The sequence below is a fragment of the Malurus melanocephalus genome, unplaced genomic scaffold (assembly GCF_030028575.1).
Source record: "Malurus melanocephalus ecotype Western Australia unplaced genomic scaffold, MMel_1.1 scaffold_383, whole genome shotgun sequence".
Lineage (NCBI taxonomy): Eukaryota > Metazoa > Chordata > Aves > Passeriformes > Maluridae > Malurus > Malurus melanocephalus.
Genome location: NW_026623615.1, coordinates 157,604 through 178,552, shown reverse-complemented (window position 1 = coordinate 178,552; position 20,949 = coordinate 157,604). Strand labels below are relative to the sequence as shown.

At 39.2% G+C, this 20,949-nt stretch overlaps 1 protein-coding gene across 1 annotated transcript in view; it reads left to right on the top strand.

Moving 5' to 3' along the window:
• Positions 1-17,398, top strand: part of COL15A1 (collagen type XV alpha 1 chain) — a 125,688-nt gene extending 108,290 nt beyond the window's left edge. Inside the window, exons 33-43 of the mRNA XM_057379049.1 lie at positions 279-368; positions 3,268-3,317; positions 5,049-5,159; positions 6,548-6,692; positions 10,137-10,201; positions 11,217-11,345; positions 11,516-11,575; positions 12,688-12,747; positions 13,664-13,849; positions 14,835-14,950; positions 15,291-17,398. Of these exons, the coding sequence (XP_057235032.1) occupies positions 279-368; positions 3,268-3,317; positions 5,049-5,159; positions 6,548-6,692; positions 10,137-10,201; positions 11,217-11,345; positions 11,516-11,575; positions 12,688-12,747; positions 13,664-13,849; positions 14,835-14,950; positions 15,291-15,507 (1,229 nt within the window). The 3' untranslated portion in view covers positions 15,508-17,398. The remainder of the gene's footprint in view (positions 1-278; positions 369-3,267; positions 3,318-5,048; positions 5,160-6,547; positions 6,693-10,136; positions 10,202-11,216; positions 11,346-11,515; positions 11,576-12,687; positions 12,748-13,663; positions 13,850-14,834; positions 14,951-15,290) is intronic.
• Positions 17,399-20,949: the final 3,551 nt, after the last annotated feature.

Sequence of the window (20,949 nt, the reverse complement as noted above, 5' to 3'; positions counted from 1 at the left end):
CCCACAGGTTTGTTCAGAGAGTCTCAGGCTGGGGGGTTAGGGAAAGGGGAGTAAGAGATTGACTTGTGAGAGAGAGATTGTCTTGCATACATTGGGGTTAGTAAGAGAGGACAGTCRGGCAGCCATTCAATGAACATGAGTGAGACAGACATAGGGGGACAGGAGCCATGTGCCCCACATGTATGAAAARGTCTGATCCCACTTTCGGTGGTTTGGTTGTCACTGCTGCAGTTGCTACTGTTTTCAAGTTCTCCTGAATTTGTGATGCTTTATGGCAGGTGCTAAAGCAAACAGAGATTCCTGGGGACTGCAAAGTTCAGCACACTTAAAAGGAGAAAAGGGAGACCGAGGTGCTCCAGGACCACCAGGTATACTAAATCTGCTATGTCATTGGCATYCTGTGGAGGAATATATGTTTAACTTGAAAAGCAATTCAGCAAGGTACTTGGATACCTCTGCAGCCTTATCTGCCTAAAGACTCACACCCGTGTTCCTTGATGAGCTGACACACAGAACAGCAAAGCCCACAATGTTATTCAAAATGTCTTCTGAAAAGACAGACTGCACATTTGTGAGCATTAGGAATGTGTTCAGTACAAGAATAGATATTGTAATGTAACTGGCTGGTCAGAGATTTTTTGACATTTTAGAAAGATATCATGTGCACTTCTTGAGATATCATTTTGTTRTCAATCTTTCTGAGCCAATTGGGCTAAAATCCAGCACTTCACATTTCAGGGGAGCATACCTGTGCATTCTGAGTTCAAGGCAGTCAGTTGCTGATACAGTCCCATTTTCAGCCAGAGGTGGACATAGATGATACTCATTCTAACCAATTTTTTAATATTTTCTGCTTTATTTGTGAAAATCATGAAGAACCTGTGTGAACTGAAAATACCATTTCACTGGCAGTGGGAACATCAGTTATTCYTCACCCTAAGATTCACTTTCTATATCAAAAAGTTGATGCACATTGCTATTTCTTACAAATTCAAAAATAGTTACAGAAACAAACATTCGTTTGAAAAGATTGTAATTACAAACTCTTAATTTTCTGCACATTTTTTGAAATCTCATATACTGAAATAAGGCTTTCATCAGTACCAGAAATCATTTGAAATAGAAAATGCAGTATATTGAATAAATGTTGTTATATCATATTTATAATAATTTTCCACTAATGCATTGATAATAACTATATTATCCCCATATAATAACTATATTAACCCCTCACTGTACCTACATAGATATTTCTGTCTTTGTTCCAAAGACATARTTCTGTTGACTGAAGATGACATTTTGGTTATTTTGAAGACAACATCTGTTTGTTCAAATAAAATCAATTTTCCTGTCTTGTTCTCCTTAATTTTTTAATTAATTAATTTTAAATTAATTTTTAATTAATTCTGATCCAATACCTTAAAATAAGCAGTTAGTGATTTCCAGTCATCAGTAAACTTGTCAAAAGAAGAAGCAAGAAACATTCTTAAACAGAAACTAAGAATATTTGCTGTGCTGGCTTATTCACCACAAACACATCTTTTCCTTTTCAGGTTCTGTATTGAATGTTAATTAATATCTTCCAAGTATTTTCTTGCCTATATCTGATGATTTCAGGTGCTTCATAAGGAGAAGATTATGGGAGGATTGTGTTTATGATTTTGCTGYAAAACTGCAGCTAGTAAAGGATGGCAAAAATAACTCAAGAATTCCTGTTAAACTGAAAACTCAATGAACTTTTCTCCTAAAATAACAGAAATTAATTTGTTTGCCAAGCAAATCCAATAGATCAAGTGGCTCCAATGTTCTGTGAAGCTGAAGCRTGTTAATGATGACCAATTCTGTTGCTGCTCTAAAAAATATTCCTGTTTGGTTCTTGCTTATTGATGTAGTTGTTAAAATATTCTTTCATACACAGCAGTTCTCTAGTTCTCACAGGTGTCCACAAACCAGAGTCAGGGAAAATTTAAAGGCCAGTAGTTGCTTAATTACAGTACAGGAATTTATTAAAAAACCTTTTCTGAAGGACTGGTGGCTCAAACTTTTCACATCTGTTGAGTCCAAGCAACCAGACAAGCTCTCTGAACTGTGGGATTTGTCCATGTAGCAGATTTATTATTGCTTCTYACCTCTCCAGCCTTATAAACAGGGTCTATTAACTGATACCATGTAAAAATATGAAGCCAACACAAAAAGTGTGAAAGCCAACTCAGCAGACCTGGGTTTCATGCACCTTATTCAGGCCTAGACTACTTGCTCRTCCTAGAAAGACCTCAGATAGTGCCCAGTGTAGAGGGTAATACTAAGCAATGTCTGAGAAGGACACCTGCCATTACATCTCACCTGTCCATTCCCTTCCCCTCACAAGGATCAAGCAGTAATTGGTAGGGTTGGAATAAAATCCAAATAGGTGCCATACTGAGAATACATTTGTGTCCCACAATGTCTGCTTGATTTAACTTTATCTCAGGTGGCACACCGTGAAATGAGCCCTATGGCTGGTGGAGGGTTGGGCCCAAAGATCTCAAAAATKAATCAAAACACATTTGAAGGAAATTCCTTGAACTGCTATGGGAAGCCGCAAAATAGTTTCTTTTCCCAAATGTATACCAAGCAGATAATATTCGAAGGCGTTTTGGACATTTTGTGCTGGCTTGACAGCTTTGGCTGACCAGCATTGACAGACAACACAATGCAGGTGGTGTAACCATTGAATCTGATGCTGGTTTTCATTTTCTGATGCAGAAAAATGTCAAGGAAGAGTTACTACGCAATCAGCAGCACAGCAGCAACACTTTCACTTGTCACCTCTGGTACTGTCTTTGCAGGAAAAAAACACACATCTGCTGATAGATCACCCCACTACCAGCAAAACACATGAAAATCTTCTCTTTTACCTTGGCTTCCATCAAAGGGGTTAATTTGGATGCTTCTCTTTCACTCTTCTTCCCAGCTGCTGTTTTCTGAGAACTGTAAACTTTTTGTATTTGGGCCTTCGTTGCTTCTAATTTTTCTGAAATCACAATCGGATTCAGAAGTTATTAAGGTGGAGGAGTGACAGACAAGATAGGGCACAGACAAGATACGGTGTGTAAGTCTTGCTTTGTTGGGAAACCAGACTAAAAATATCTGTTGATCTAAAGGTTAATGCCATTATTATAAATAGTTTTCCTTTAAACTCCTAAACCAGTAATACCCTAAGCAGTGCTTTTAAAAAGAAAATTACAGATAATTATTGTACTTTATTGTATTTTCTTCATTTTTCAGGTCCACCTCTGCCTCCATCATATTTTAGCCACTTTATTAATAGCATAAAGGTAATTACATCCCATTTCTGTTTGAGTCCTGTTAAGCTTTTTTTTAAGTGTACTTTACGATAAATCAAGTACAAACCAATATAACATGGTGAAATACATAAATATAAGAGCATCAGCAATTATCAATTAATTTCTTAAACAATAGCTGCATAGACAAGTTTATTACAAGTGTAGAGATAACAGTTTTCAGAGGTCTATAAAGATTACTTTTGAAGGAAACTTTATTACTGAGGCTTTTTACCTTCCCAGTGGTATTAAAGTGAGTCATAATTCACTGTTACCTAACATATCTGCCTTAAATTAATGCTTTTGTTTCCGTGCCAGCTCMGGTAAAAGACATCCATTACCTAAAGGGCTTCTAGAACACTGATTGAGGGGAAAGGGGGTGGAATTCACTTCCATGTCATGTTATTTACCTTCTAAGCACACTGAATGAAATTAAATTATGGAAACTACTTTTCCTGGAAGCTCTTATAGCAAAGTATACCCCTACTTTGATGTGTTTGGTCTCTCTCTGTTCCATTATTCTCTTGACTGCTTCAAGTGACAAAAATTAATAACAATATGATATAATTTTAAATGTTTTAAAGCAAATAARGTTCTGTATCAGTAGAAGAACTGAAAAACATTTGAACCAAGTTATCATTTAATGATGCTACCAAAAGTGTTGTGCTAGCAGTCTCTTGGAATGCCTTTTAATGTTGTCTAGCTTTAGGATTTTGTTTCTGCTTGGCTGGGTACACCCAAGTTATCCCTAGGGYATAAATTGCCCCACCTATGTGGCAAAGCTGATATGGTTTCTTTGACCTTACCATGTAATGTCTGTAGCTTTACAGATTTAGCAGCAAAGAACTCATTTTTCATCTAGTCCTACAACTCCTCAAAATGGCCTGACATAAAGAAGCCTTTAGAGTCCTTTTTACTGAGAATCTAAACAGACCAAATGTCAGAGGAGGAGCTATACATAACCATCTCCTCTGGCCATCTGGAGATACCTGCCATTCTTGCTTTGCCCTTTACCTCCTCTATATACAAGTTTATCTCTCAGAAACATGGAAAAAARKKGRMYWAAAAAAATTTGAAAAAAAAAAACCAGATAAACAGAAAAAAAAATGTGAGGAGAAATGTTCAAATGCTGTGGCTCACCACAGAGAGATARTAGTGTAGTACTTAAATGCTTCTTCTCACCTATTGTTCTGCTCCCCAAACTAACTGATAATCAGCAATGCAGGACAGAAGACATGCAGTACAARTGTCTGCAATTTCGTGCGGTGTCTCTTCTGTTATCCTGGGACACATGCCCACCCTCCTCTGTTCACTTTGTCATATACTTTCAAATAGTCCATTCGATGTCAGTCTTGCTTTGCTTTTTYCTTGGTGATGGAAGGAAGCACAAAGCCAGGCTTTTATGCTTCCTCTGACTCTCTCTTTGTCTCCAGCTACAGCACAGAACAAGGTTTTGCTGGGCAGAAAAGCAGGAAACAACAAGAGAGACATTTTCTCTGCCTCCACCTAACCCCACCTCCCTGAGCCCTTTCCCTGAGAGAGCCTTTCAGCCTCAATAGAGAAAGTTTTCCTTTCCATCCCACACGCAGAAGAAAGTGATAATAAAAACATTTCAAGTAGGAGCTCTTCTTTATCAAACTCAGAGATTTCATGTAACTTTAAAAKTTCAGTGCATTGTGTTCTGGTCTCACTTCAGCTCAACCTTTTAAAATGTTTTCTTCAAAGGGTGAAAAAGGAGACAATGGAGTCACTGGTGTAAAAGGAGAAAAAGGAGAACCGAATGGAGGGGTTTTTCTGACAGGACCTCCTGGACCACCTGGAAGACCAGGATTGATTGTAAGTCATGCAAGTTGTAGAATAGGAATATTTGTCACTATCCATTTAGAGTTAATTCAGAAGGCACTAAAAAGAGACAAACATCAGGATTTCTAGGAATGATATAAAAACTTACAGGATAAGCATTAGGTGAATAGGAGAAAATTGCATTAAGCATAAGCACAGACACTTCACTGTTGTGCATAGAATTAATTTGCTATGAAATACTGATGGAATGTTGGGCTCAGCTGTCTCACATATMTTCATCGGTATATAGATCATGCTATTAACAGCATTACAAATCAAAGTAGCTTATATAATTTGTGATGTTACTATTTATATCCCTATAAATACCAAAATAGACTGTATAAAGTTAGTCAGAGAGAGACTTGAAAATTATTGGCCRTCTAAATAATTAGTCTTATTTTCCTAGTAATCCAAAAACATGAATGAAAAGACCAGTGTGTAGCCATCTGCATAATTCCYATGAAATTCAGCCGCTGTCTGCTGTCTACCTTTTAGTTTTATTTTCTGGCATTGCCACCACAGCTGCTTTGGGATAAAATGCACTTATTCTTTGGAAACTAGTTTATCCCTGGGATCTGGCAATAAATAAGTGCATTGCATTCCTCTATTGCCATGTCTGTGTCAAGAGCCACGAATGGGGTGGGTCACAGCTGAGGATGMAGTGTTAGGTTGGCAAGACCACCCTTAAAAATCCCCCTAGTGCTATTCCACATTGCTGAAAACCATTGCCCTGTTTAGAAACTGTTCTACTGGCAAGAAGGAGCTGGATGGCACAGCTGAGCTCTCCTTGTCCAGAGCCCAGTGTGTTCCATGACCAGGACAGTGTGAGYGCAGGGAAAACAAGCCCTCCTCAGTGTGGCTGAGGACACACTGCTAAACTGGAAATGAAGAGAGCTGGAGCTCTTTTATTCTGCAAGCCTGGCAGCTGGAGAGGTTAAGGGCTARCATTTGATCACAGGAGGGAGAAGACAACACTCGTCATGAGATGCACACCCTGCATGGGCACACTTTACATTAAAGTTTTCCATCGTGTACCTTCAGACAAGCTCTGAGGCCATCAAAGCAAGCAGTCTCAGCATGAGCAGAGTCAAGATCCAGGACTTTGAGAGCACTGTTGAGAGTTTTGCAGCTATCAGCTGCTCAGGGAGAGGTATGAGAACTTTCAGAAAGCTTTCTGAAATTTAAATCCTTGACTTTAAGTCAGTATGTGGTTAAAATTTTCATTTCCCTTTACACCCATGCCTCCTTGAAGGGCATTACATATGGACTTGTGTCTAAATGGCAGTGTGGTGGCAGGCATTTGGAAAATGTTGCCATGAGAGACGATGGCCTTGGAGCAGTGAAGCCAATGCATTCAAGGAAGTACTTTTCTTTCCTGACAGGGACCAAAAGGGGACGCAGTTATTGGACCCAGAGGACCTCCAGGGYTACCTGGCCTGCCTGGCTTACCAGGTTATGGAAAAATTGGACCTCCTGGCCCACCAGGACCACCTGGACCACCAGGTCCCCCTGCGATATATGGCTCAGGTAAGCTTTTCTCTGTGTATGCAGATGTACAGCCATGTGCCCATAACCCACCCATGACCAATTCTTTCACACCTGGCAGATTGTTCCACCTGTCCACCCTCTCTGATTACCTGAATCAGACTGTTTCCCACTCTTCTCCTGCCCTCCACCAATTTCTCCTGTGGATGAATTGGAACTGAGAGCACAAAAGGGGCAATTTCTCTGTAGACAGTTTTCACTGTCTAGTGCCATTGGAGTGTTATTGCCTGGAAGATCTTACTGTGGCTGTGGCTAGGAGTCAATCCTCATAGAAGAGGCTACCTTAAGAGATATGCAAAATCAATCAAATGGAGCAGCTGGCTAAATTTGAGGCAAAATGCTCTTCTTGTGGGGAATGGAATTTAATCCAGCTGGTGGCCATCACAAGTATTTTTTCCCAGGGCTCAGTATTGAGTCCAGACCTACCCAAKGTCTACATCAATTATCTGAGAGAGGGAATCTAATGCAACTTTTAGTGACTTTGCCCCCAAGTTGGGTGGGAATGTTGTTCTGCTGAAAGGTTCTACAGAAAGGTCTGGACAGGCTTGGTCAATGGGCCAAGGCCAATTGTGTGAGGGTYAGCCAGGCCAAGAGCCAGATCCTGCMTTTGGGTCACAACAAYCCCCACTGGGAGATGAGTGGCTGGAAACAAGTCCAGTGGAAAAGGACCTGGGGGTGYTGGTGACAGCAGCTGAAAATGAGCCAGAGTGTGCCCCAGGTGGCCAAGAAGACCAAAGGCATCCTGGCCTGTATCAGCAATAGAGCAGCCAGCAGGACCAGGTCAGTGACTGTACTGCTCTACTCAGCACTGATGAGGCCACGCCTTGAGTCGTGTGCTCAGTTTTGAGCCACTCRCTGCAAGTAAGACATCAAGGGGCTGGGGCATGTCCAGAGAAGGGCAACAGAACTGGTGAAAAGTCTGGAGTACATGTCCTGTGAGGAGCAACTGAGGGAGATGGGGGTGTTTAGCCTGGAGAAAAGGAGACTCAGAGGAGACCTCATCACTCTCTACAACTTCCTGAAAGGATGATGTAGCCAGGTGGGTGTCAGTCTCTTCTCCCAGATTACAAGCTGCAGAACAAGAGGAAATGGCCTCAAGTTGCACCAGGGGAAGTTTAGGTTGGATATTAGGAACTTTTTTTTCACCTAAAGTATTGCCTCTGGAACAGGCTGCCCAGGGWAGTGGCTGAGTCACCATCCATGAAAGTTTAAGACGACACTTAAGGACATGTTTTAATAGTGGACTTGGCAGTGCTGGGTGTTGCCGGTGGAGTTCATGATCTTAAGGCTCTTTTCCAACCCAAGTGCTTCTCAGATTCTTTGATGAAAAGGCAGCAACCACAGTAGACTTTAGGTCTAAAATAAGACCGATGAAGAATTTCATCCAAAAAATAATTGCTATCCCAATGCTGAATAAAAGCAAAACTTTTGGTTGGTTACTCTGCCTTTAATGGTTTTCAATTTACTGGGTTAGAAAAGGAGCAAAATGTGCCACGAATAGTCATATCAAGAAAGAAACTTTGTRAACAAAGTGGCATCAAAGGGAATATCTGGCTAGAAATTAAGTGTCACAGGTCAAGGCATTTGCACTTTTGACTCCTTTTGGGTCACAGGTTTCTAGTGACAAGCCTCAGGCTGTTAATGTCCATCCCTTAGTTCTGGTGGATGGGTTCCTGAGCTCCTCTGACATTTCTTGACATGTATGCCTCAGAAAATGACCGATTCCTCCCTCTAGGAACAGTGACCAGCATGGGAATCCAGCCAGGTGAAACGAGAGCAGATCATTCCTTAATCTCAGCTGAAGAAGGTGTATTAGTGGAAAGGGAGTTTTTAACCGAATGGAGGTGCAGTAACACAGATCTGTTCTTCCCAAAGTTTTGACAGGTCTAGCAAATACAGGTCTCCATTCCTGAGAACTAACAATTAGCCTATGTTTCCACAAAACCTGTAATTTGGGGAGAAGACATTTCTGTCTTCCATTTGTTCTCTCCAGRTATTCCTTGAACCTGGTCAGCCTGGTTTATACAGCTGGTGAGACTTCCAATCTGTCATCCAGTCAATAATACTAATTTAGCTTCTATCAGAAGTATTCATCCTCTGAATAGTATTCAAGAAAGAAAAAATCCTTAATATGTTCAGTACTGGAACATAAGCTTTATGTGAATCAACCCCTGACCATCATGATGTGGACAGAACTGCAACACCCATGAAGCCCAAAAAGACCTTTTCCTGTGTAATTTATATCAATTTATATCACCTCTGAATATTAGCTAAGAGACCCAGTCAKACAAAACAAACTATTATTAGTATTCCACCCCTATACTTTCATTTATGATCTCTGCCATTAGCCTTCATCTTCCTCCTACACACTTTCCTCTTTGTTTTTAATAAAGTTCTTTAGGTAGCACACTGATGAATGTTTATTTTACTAAATGTTAAGCACAGAAGTGATTATTTCTTATCTTCAAGGCTCACTTATCTCTTTTAAAGCTAGTACTATCTGTAATTATGGGGTTCACATGCTGGTTTATGGGGAAAGAGGAATAGCTTATCTGCAGGTAAATAACTCTAAAAACTTCTCAGAACTTATCCCCTTTCCCCTGCCATTGGCATGCAGAACCTGCTCTGGAGAATCTTTGAAAATGCTTCAGAGCGTAGATTCTTCAATTTGTAAAGGTGATTTCAGGCTCCTCTAGGTTTCAGAAAAACAAACAAGCAGGGTCCTTGTATAGAAGCTCTTTCTTACAAACAGCTTCAAAGTTCCATTATCATGCCATTCATTGCACAAGATGCATGCTTTCAAAATTCCCTATCTTTGAATCTTTTCTGCCTTAAATGAAAGGGAACTTTTCAGCTCAATGTGAAGAAATTCAGTTTTGGAGTAGAGACAGGTACTATGTACTAGATGGTGTGGACTGCAGTATTAGAAGTTCAAGTTTATATTCCTGTAGAATTCTTTTTTTACTTTGAAACATAAGCTGAGCTTACACATGTGAGTTTTTCATCTAAGGAAAAGTAAATTTTTATTTGGCTTTAGAGCARAAGTTATCATGACTCCCTCAAAGTTTATATGGGCAGGAGCTASAAGTTCTTCTTCTTCCATGTGCACTAGCCAGCAGAAACAGCATTCTGGTCAATTTAAGCAGGTCTGGTTCTTCATTTGCAGAGTTTCTACAGCAGATTGCAATCTGTTGACCTTAATCTTCCAAATAACAGAGAAAAGACTTTTTCATCATTGCTTCCAAAAAAATCCATAAAATATATTTTCTGCAGTTGACTTGAACACAGCTATTCAGGACATAACGGTGGCTATTTAAAACTTCCACTGCTCCTGGACACCACCACTAAATCCTTTCTTTATGTCGCTCACATTTTCTCTCAAAAAAGATGACCTTCAGCATGTATTGTATGCCTCTTTTATTTTAGCAGCTGCAATGCCTGGGCCACCAGGTCCTCCTGGAGAGCCAGGGTCACCTGCCACCAGGAATCTGGTAAGAGAGCAAAATAAGGAATTTTGTTATARAAAGTTTTCTTCAAAACTTTTGGTGGTCACTGGTAGCACTGAAAGAGGAGTGGAAGTTCCATCCTGTATCTTTATTTTTTTAGAATATTTTATAAACCACGTAATTTTAAGGTGAAAATTGTAGATTTCCCTAGCAAATCTAAAAATCATTGGGCCAGAGAATACATATAAATTTGTTTCCTTTTCTTACATCATAAATTAAATCAAAATTGGATCCCAGATATACATGAAGGAAAAAAAAAACAGCTAAGATAGAAGTCTTGGTAGTTTTTAAATTAGGAATTCATCATTTCTGGGAAAAAATAAAAAAAAAACAAACAAGCAAAACAAAACAAAACAAAACAAAACAAAAACCTATCCAAACTGTTCAAACTAGCAAAGAGCATTCATTGCAATTGCAATGCTCAAAGCCCCAAGACAGAAGACTGTATTTAGAGGCTCAGAACTACTGTCTCAGATAGAAGGCCAAAGCCAACTTAAGTCAACCACAGATTAAAAAAGAATATAAAAATCTGTAGGAGGGTCTGCATTATTCATAAAGCATTAATATGCCTTCTGACAATGAAGAAATGAGAAAGAAATGAAGAAGAAATGAGAAAGAAATGAAAAAGAAATGAGAAAGAAATGAGAAATTACACTCTTCAGAAAGTTGACCCAGTTTTTAAACTACCTGCAGTTGTCTTCTGAATTCTGCCATTTTGACCTAGTATGTTAAATTGTAGCAGTGTAACAGTCTTCCATCTGTACAAAATTTGTACAAAATYCCTGTAGTTCTACTACAATCCACAGAATGATAATGCTGGTACACCAAAGTAGTAAGATATTTATGTTACTGAAGCTTTATGTATTAAATTACACAAAACTGACTTTATGAGCRTTTCCTGCAGAAGAAGCCTTGACAGTTATGTGTCCAAATGGGACTATTTAACTTGCAAAATGTTTTGTGTGTCTGATGAATAAGGTCTCATTTTCCTATTTGACAGGTTACAACATTTCGAAATATTGAGAGTATGTTGGAAAAAGTTCATTATGTAGCAGAAGGTACGCTCATCTATCTGAGGGAAACCAGTGAGGTTTTTATCCGTGTCCAAAATGGATGGAGAAAATTGCAGGTACTATTGCACTACACCCTATTCTTTTCCWACTCCCTGCTTCACAGTGAAGTTGAAGGAGATATTTTTACAGAGGTGATAGAAGTGTGGGTGCAAAGACTCCTCTTTTTTTTAGTTCAGAGACTCCTGGTGATTTGGCTTTGTTCTACTCATCTTTCTGGTTCTTTCAGCTCGGTGAGCTAATTCCTATCCCTGCTGACAGCCTTCCTCCTCCAGCCATATCAAGCCATGTAAGTACAAAATACTAGACCATGAAAACCTGAGTCTGGATGTGCCAAACACTTGGCAGAAGTTGTGCAAGTCTCTGCACAATGTTATGTTCCACTGAGATTYGTCAGTTCAAAATAAGCATCCTACCACTACATAAGCTTGCAAATTGATTTGGTTGAACAGTCATCTGTTTCCAGTGTCTTCTGAGACTCCAAACACTACAGAGACAAAGCAACATTTACAGAATAAAATAAAMTGCCCACAAAAAACAAACAGAACATCCAACACACAAAAGAAAACCACCACAAAAAACACAAACCCACAGGATTCTGTTTCATAACTCTGGAATCAGTCCTATCAAGCCCTGATTCCCTTCAAAGAATGTCAGAAAAAGTGTTTCTGAAAAGCAGRTTTTCTTTATAGTCCTGTATTCAGTGTACCATAATTATCACCTGAATGTAGCTTACCCCGCAATGTGCAGAGGGTGTTCTCTAAAGCCTCAATTGTTAGTTTGGACCTGACCCCATTCTGCAAGTTATTGTACCAACCTGCATGTGAACATGCTGTCTGTCCCAAAAAATTGCAGGAGTATGAAAACCAAGAAGTGACAAAGGAAATAGAGAATAGTTTTGTTGAAAACTGGTTAATTGCTCTGCTGAGAAAATAAAAGGGCAAGAGAGTGACAGGAAGGAGCAGTGAGAAGGAAGATAGCCAGAAAGAAATAAAACAAGGTTCACGTAGGTCAGGGAGAAGTTCACTCAGTGCACTGGGAAAATGTCTAGACCTCATGTTATAAGAAATTTTCTGCAGCCTTCAGTTGATACCACCTGAGTTTCTCATCAGCTACAGCCAGTGGCTTGTTGTTCATACGTGACATAACTAGAGAAGAAAACGTCACTCTTGCTGAAACAATTAACAGGGTTGAGAAGTATTTCCATCCATTATATTTTCAATTTTCGCATCCTCCTTACCCTTTCAGTTTTGATTTTCCTCAACTGCTCTTCTACTCCTGCCAACAGCAGGTTGCTTTCATGCATGGSTCCGGGTGTGATTAAATTTGTATTTTAAAATATTGTCAAGTGTCTAAATTTCTGATATTTAACGTGGTTTTTTGTTTGTGTTAAAATAATAGGGATTTCAGTCTATTCCAGCACTGAGACCAATATCAAATATGAACAGTGGAAAACCAGCAGTAAGTATGAGATCTGTATCGCAACTGCAGAGCTGTGCTTTATAATGTGATAGTTTGCATCTTGAGGGGGAGTTGTGATATTTGCTCTTCAAACKCAGAGATTTTACTTCAGAAATTTAYAAATACTTTAACTTGTTTTACAAATTCTTTAACTTGTTTAGACTTCTTTGGCACAAGTTGTAATTGCTCCCTCCAGATCTGTTTTCATCATCTCAGCCCCTTTCCCATCTCAAAGAAAAATAATCCTGACTTTGAGTTAGGAATACCTCTTCTCTCAGTGATTGTATGTACAACACAAAGTAACTTCTAAGCTAACAATAGTGTAGCAATTAAATAATTAAAATTTTCATTAGTATATTTTCAATCTTCATGGTGCTGCTTGGCATAGATAGACAATTTAAAACCTATGCCTTTATTTAAAACACTTTAAAATATTTAGACAAATAAAGCAAGGTAACTGAGTTATATCTAAAAAATGAAAACAAAAAGAAAGAAAAAAAAAAAGAAAGCAAGAATGTGGATCAGTTCTTGCATCTGTGTTGCTTGACTTAAGCATGCTACTTCTTGTATTTTTAAATGGTATCTACTAACTTCTTACTAATTTTTTCCATGTTTATAGGATTTGGGGTTTTGTTCATGTGAAAACTCCATAACTTCTGATTGAAAATATTAGCTGCTTTTAAAATATTTTTATTTTTAGGAGTATATAATGCTGAAAGATAAATTGATATTTCTGCTGAGGGCCTCATGGCTCTGAGAAATGAAATGTTATGGCAACAAACAACTTTCATACGTGTTATGAAGGTACATGTTCTGTGCTGGTAGGAGTAGGAGGCACTATTTTGTTTTCAATAKATGTCTTCCTAGTGCCATAAACTCTTTTTTAAATGGTGCCTTTWCTTCTTTTTCCTTCCAGTTGCATCTGGTGGCTTTGAACTTCCCATTGACCGGAGACATGCGAGCAGATTTTCAGTGTTTTCGGCAGGCCCAGCTTGCAGGTTTGACCTCTACCTACAGAGCCTTCCTCTCATCGCACTTGCAAGACCTGGCCACAGTCGTCAGAAAAACAGACCGACACCATTTGCCAATAGTCAATCTTCAGGTAAAAACAGATACTTAGTGCTTGGTTTTTTTARGATAGGCTGTAGGTTCCCCAAAAATCTTGGAAAATAGCAAAAGCACAAAGTTTCAACCCAAACTACATTTTATAAAGAAAGAGCTTTGCTTTATATTTCCCAGTCAGGTTTAAGAAACAAAAAAGTAGTGATGAAATGTAAAACTACTGAGTTATGATGTTCTACTTTTTAGTGTGATTATAGGATAAAATGTCTATTTTTCTCATTTCTAAGAAAAATGCAAATTCTGTGCTTAGGAATGATGTTGGATATATCCCAATGAAACAGAGAAGAGAGTCTAGAGCATGAATCATTTTGTGGTCTCACATAAACAGACACACTCTAAAACTGAGGAAAACAAACCATGTCTTTGTCGCATTGGCTGGCTCCCAGAACAAGCGGCCAAAGAATCCTACAGGAATAACACATGATGCTTGGAACATGTTGAACGGATGCTGCTCTGAAGCGCATGCAAACAGAGAGGTCTAAGACAATATTGTTTCGACTTTGACTGGAAAAACTCAAAAGCTGTTTGAGAGGAAGCCAAAGGCAAAGCTTTTGCCCTGAGCATTTGCAAAACTTTTYGCAAAACTGTGACCTTAGTAGAAGTTAGAGTACAAGTTATGTCTATATTTTCTCTGCAGCTACAGTAGTGATAAGCAATTTTTCAAACAATGCCTTAGAAGGAAAAGGACAGGGGATGATCAAGCTGAATTTTTGGAGTGACAATAGAACAGAGAGACAACTTTGAGGCAAAGGCATGGMCCAGAGAGCTATTTGCATAAACATGRCAGATGAGACAAGTTTGTTCAGGAACATTATGCRGAAACWGATGTRGAAAATGAAATCACAAGTGTCCTTAAATGCAGATAAAATTTTCAATTTACAGGTCARTCTATAAYGGTAGACTTGGGATTGGATGTAGGTTTGGGATCAGTTTTGTTTGTAAAAGCAGCTTTGAAATTTTAACAGGGAGAAACCCTTTTCAATAACTGGGAATCTATATTTGATGGAAATGGTGGACAATTCAACATTCATGTTCCAATATACTCCTTTGATGGGAGGAACATTATGACCGATTCATCTTGGTGAGTTTACATTGCCATTTATGTTGYATATGTTACATATAAAGGGTTTTTTCTACTTTTACCACATAGTGRTAGAAGTAGTAGCAATCTCTTGGGGTCCTAGATATGTGATTAAAATTTCTCACTTCTATTATGCCACTTTTCTTTGCTGTTTCTGATAGTCTAGAAATGCAATCTTACGTTGTGTTGTCCTTTCCTTCTCTCATTTCTGTCTTCACCTTTACCTACCCACTGTTTCCATCAAGCACAAGGAGTGCAAATCACCACACATACAGGTGCACATCTGAATAAAGCAAAAGGGACTTTTCCAGAAAGTAACTTRTTCATGTTATTTTTTCAGGCCTCAAAAAGTAATATGGCATGGTTCAACTGCAAATGGAATACGCCTGGTTAGTAGCTACTGTGAAGCCTGGCACACAGCTGATATGGGAGCTATGGGACAAGCATCGCCGCTGAACACAGGGAAACTTCTTGATCAGAAAATATATAGCTGTAATAATCAGTTTATTGTTCTCTGTATTGAAAACAGTTTTGTAACTGATCCCCAAGGAAAATAATTCACCTGCTGCACATAGGAATATTCCATTTGACGACAGAAAAGCTGACACTGAAATTTCTTTTGGGATGATGTAAATATTTTAATTTTTGTAATTGCACATTTCTGGAAAAAATTAGCCAAAGAAAACATACCTCAACASAAACCACATTCCAGTTAGGTGGAACATCCAGGGCACACATGGCTGRCTTAAAGCCCTTCCTTCCACTTGAACCCCATGTGGTTCAAAGTTTGCCAACAGTTAACTCACATCCTTCTGGCTGAGCAGGAGGTCACCTAGGGGCATGAGCCAAGTGTGGTCTGTGAGGAAGATCCAGTAGCCTGCCTCATAAGCAGTATGGCTCAGCAAGGCTGCTGCTGCTTCGCAGCTGAGAAGCTGCATGCTCCATGCTCCCTTTTTCACTTGCATAGATTTTGAATACCCAAGGCACCATTCATATATATCATATATACATACTGCCCCTGAGTAAATACTTACAGAGCTCGCATTTGTAAAACAAAGCTTTAAGAATAAARGTGCTCACCTTCTCTGAGTCTTAGTGGAAGCCGAGTACTTGACTCCTGCAAGCTTGTATGGATCTCAGTCTGGTGCTTACACAGAAATATAGCAGCTCACACATCTTATTTCAGCTTTTTTCCTTGCAGATTCTAGGCATAGGACTTTATGCAGGAGGAGTGAATTTCACATAAACAAAATCTGGTCTTTATTTTGGTGCTATTGTTACCAGGAAACCTGAAAGCAATGTTAATAGAAAACATACTGTTTAACTGGTAGAATTGAGCAAAGCAAATGCAGAMAAATGAACCATCTGACCTTTATTTATTTCACTTCATATTAGAGGAAGTAATTTCCTTTTGTGTCAGACTGACAAATGAAATATGTCTGTCATGGTTTCTTTAAAATAGGTTCTACAYGTTGTTTTGCCACTAAGTTATATATAAAGTGATTTTCCTTTTGTGAATTTACCCTTCTGGCATTCACKTAATTAAAGAATTGTTAATATAAAATAACTGCAACTATTATGGGAACGATCAGGAAATGGTAATATTCTTCACTAAYCATATCACCATAATATCTGAAGTATTTTGCTGATATATTTGTCTACTTTAAACAAAAATATATTTGCATACTTCAAACAAAATATTTACTTATGTTTTATCAGACAGTGACTATGGAGGTCAAACTCCACAGTATATATTTTTTTAAGATTTAAATGAGAATCGGTGTTGGAAATACATGTTCATTTGCTGACAAATAGAGTATTAAATAACTAGGCAGCTTTTGTCAACAGACAAAAAACACACAATACTAAAATGATATAATTATGCAACTAAATATTTTTGAAATCCATCTTTATTTTTCCAATTGATTATAAAAGTTTTTTTCCCAGGGTCAGGTGAATGATTTCTTCATTTTTTTCTGGAAAAGTAAAAAATGTAAATTATTCCATTATTACAATATGATAATAAGGCAAAAGCCATTTGTATTACATTTTAAATGTATGCRTAACAATTCACTGCACTCATTTAAAGTCAACTTTCCTGAAACACWGAGCACTCTTGTGCCAAATTCCTCCAATTCACAGAGCTGGAAGCTTTATTTATGTACAGCAGGGTTTCACTCTGAGTCACAGAAGGTTCAAGGGGGGAAAATAAAGTGCTTTTATCTGCTTCAAGCAGAAACCATCTACTTTTAATCCTTTACGGGCCAGTGGGGTYTCTTCTTGCAGCCAGTCACCCGCATCAGTCCCCACTCTTCCTCAGCACAAGCWGCACTCGGAGAGCTGACTATCTCTGCCTGGAATCACAGTGACAAGAGGTGCCAAGGTCATGGGGTCACACAGAAGAACTCTGTAAAGGGACATRAGAGAAGAGTAAAAACAAAAAACCATGCAGATTTTAGGAGATACAGAGCTAGAGTTTGAKCTGGGTCCAACAAAACGCATCCAGAGATCTGTTTGTGCCAGTCTTTTCACAGAACTAACCRGTCTCTGTATCCTGATCAGAGCTTAGCAGGGAACTGAAATGGTTAAGTATCATCAGTAAGTTGCTAAAAAACTCTCAGTGTTTGCTTCCCATTGCTAACATTAACCTGCAGACTACAGGAATTTATTGCGCGTCCCTGTAGTGAATATACAGCACAGACCACGCACAAAATGGGCTGCTGCAGTGCTGAGTTCACAGGCTGTGYTCACACACCAAAGGACATACCTTTGCCAGAGAGATCTGCTAGAAACATGACATTTCACTTGGGGAAAACAACAACAACAACACATTTCTTTCATTGTAACCAAAGTCAGTGATGTTCTTTAGATTCTCCAGTATAATTGAAATGAAAAATTAATAATCATCAAGGATATGATGGAGAAAAAATTACCCCAGTACTTAAGAATAAATTAGCTTTTTCTATCAAAGCAGAATAGTTTTTTCAGTATGATTCCAAAATGAAGGTCAGGTGCACTTGAGGAAGAATGTCTACTAATTCAGGTAAGAAACTGTGTATGAGGCCGAGTAATCACCAGTAGAGCACTAGAGCCAATTTGAAAACAATAACGGCACAAGAAATCAATGTAGTGGTCCAAATTGTACCAAACTGTGAACACCTCAAAATGCTGTTGTGGCCCACTGGTTTTGTTAGCAGTAGATCAGCAAGTCTTTTGCCCCTCTCAGTTCAGGGATCTTTTTTCTCTGGAAAATCACAAACCATGTCATGTTACCATCTATCCGTAGTGTYCTGCTCTGCCCAGAAGAATTGCAGTGAGAGGAGTGGTTTCTCCTCCTATTGCTGCTATAATCAAACCAGACCTGTGAGTTTCTGCAGTCTCAAAGGATTGACAATTAACAAAACTCATTTTGGTCTAACCAAAGACTGTCAACCTTGGTTCTGAGCTGTGCATTGAAAGAAAAAAGAATGAGTTGTAATATGTCCTGCCTGGAAGATTCCACAGTTCCTCTTCTTTGGCATTGAGATTTAGATGTTACTTCTGCTTCAACACTTGCAATTCTTGTTTTCACTCCAGTACTGTCCTCTACATTTTTCCAAAATGAGATGCCAGGATTGCTATTTCATTTTGGTGTTCAGGTACTGGAATTAATGCCACACATGCATCTTAAAAACATTTGATTGGGGTTTGGCTGTTTTTTACTGGTCTGATACATAGTTTGATCCTGCACTCTAACAGTTCCTCCCTACTGACCCTCCTTATTACTTGAACAGCAGCTGCCAGTAGAGATAGAAGTATTTCTAGATGAGCATCTACTGAAGTACTTTGATACTTGAACCTGAACCTAGCCTCCCCTTTTYAACCAGTCAGAGGACTGCTATTTGCTCCACCTTAAAAGGCCTATTCTGCACCTTGGTGCAATTTCCACTGCTACCAGCYGATCTAAAATTTTAGTTACCAGATTCCCTTCCACTGTACCCATATAAAAAAAAAATAAATAAATAAACAAAAAAAAAATCCACACCATAATGCCACCCAGTTCTACCCCAATACTCCTAATTAATGGTTATATTTACAAACAGCCTAACCTGGAGGTGCACCCAGAGTGGATGACTCAGCTCCAGCAGTAGGAGACTTTGCCTGGGGGAGACRGAGCACAAAGTTGGAACATTTCTTCATCCTGTTTGGGCAAAAGAGAGTAATGGAATTACAGACAGCAGCACAGGCTGTGGGAATTTCTACATTGTTCTAGTTTGCCTGGGGTATAGTTAATTTTCTTCACAGTAGCTGGTATGTAGCTGTGTGTTGGCTGTGTGCTGACAGTGGTGTTGTTAATACAGGGATGTTTTCRTTCTTGCTGAGCAGGGCTTACACAGAGCCAAGTCCTTTTCTGCCTTTCACACCAGCAAGGCAGCTGGGGGTGCACAAGAAGTCGAAAGCAGACACGGCCAAGAGAGATATCCCAAACAGAGATATCCCATATCAGATATAAAGCATATAAAATGGGGGAAGGAGGAGGAAGGGGGAATAATAAATTGCAGTGATGGCATCTGTCATCCCAAGCCACCATTCCATGTACAGAGCCCTGCTGTCCTGATATGGCTTAACAATGCCTGACAATGGAGAAGTAGTGAATTAATTCCTTGTTTTGCTTTGCTTATGTGCGTGGGTTCTGTTTTCTTTATCAAACCCAAACCATGAGTTTTCTCATCCTTACTCTTCCAGCTCTCTCCCCCATGGCACCCTGAGGGAAATGAGCARGCAGCTGTGTGGTGCTGAGTTGCCAGTCAGGGTTAAGCCATGACATACATGTGAAGTCAATTCAGCATCACACGCTGGTGTTGATCAGAGATAAGCTTTCTCAGCTGGGCTCCTGGGTACTYGTGATGCCTTAGCACAAAAGCAGGTGACAACCCATTTAGACCTTATAAAAAGTACCTGAATTCTGCAAATTTAAATTCAAGCCAGGATGACGATGGCAATGTTTCTTCAGGAAAGGTATGTTTTGTATCATGCACTTTGTGGTCCCATGAACAGAAGTATAACAGCTGTGTTTTCTACACACCAATGCCACCTCGCAGGTGTTTTGTTCAACCTTTTTTGGTTCCAGACATACTCATTGAGTCCTAGCCATACTGATGGCTTGCTATTAGAAAAACATTCTCTCCTCACTGAGTGAGAGGATGGGTTGGTTTTATAATCTCCCAAAAATAATTCACCAGTGTTTAGGTTTGCTTTACAGTTATGTATTTTCACTTTGCAGGCTTCAAGGTTTCAATTGAGGCTAGTCATATCTGCAAGGCTAGCTCTGTACMAGAAAATTACCGCAGTCAAGGTAGAGCTGTTAGCAGAAATAACATGTCTGACTGACAGCTGAGCTGTTACCTGACACGATTCTGGCCAGTGCTACTCCTAAACCTTCCAGCCACTTCTTTTGGGGTATATTTTATGGGGGGCAGMTAAGAATCAATGTTGTGGATAATTTGAAGGAGCCACCCTATTTGGAACAGAAAGGTTCAATTGCACTCACAGGTGCTCAAGCATTGTGCCTGCTCTCAGGGCTAACTGGAGTCCTCATGCCACTGAAAGCCTGTAGAGAGACTGCAGCACATGCAGGTCTGATACACACAGAACACACATCAATGGTTCTTTATGTCTTTTTGCCAAACTTAGTAATACACATTCCTCCTGCAAGCCTTCTCCATTCATGCAAACCCTATGTCCATACTGCATTCACTTGGGACACCCCCTAAAGCCATCCTTGTCCTACACCAATGTTCTCAAGATGTTTATAGAGATATTGTGCCATTCTGTTATCTTCACCTCTTTCAACACTGATAAGAACTGTGTTTAGGGCAGGGATTGACTATTCACAGAGCTGGGAATTTCCAAATTCTGGTACAGTCATCCTATACAACTGGTACAGTCATCCTGTACAACTGATAACTATCACCATGGTGCCTTCACTAGCAAATAGGGCAACACAAAACATTTGTCTG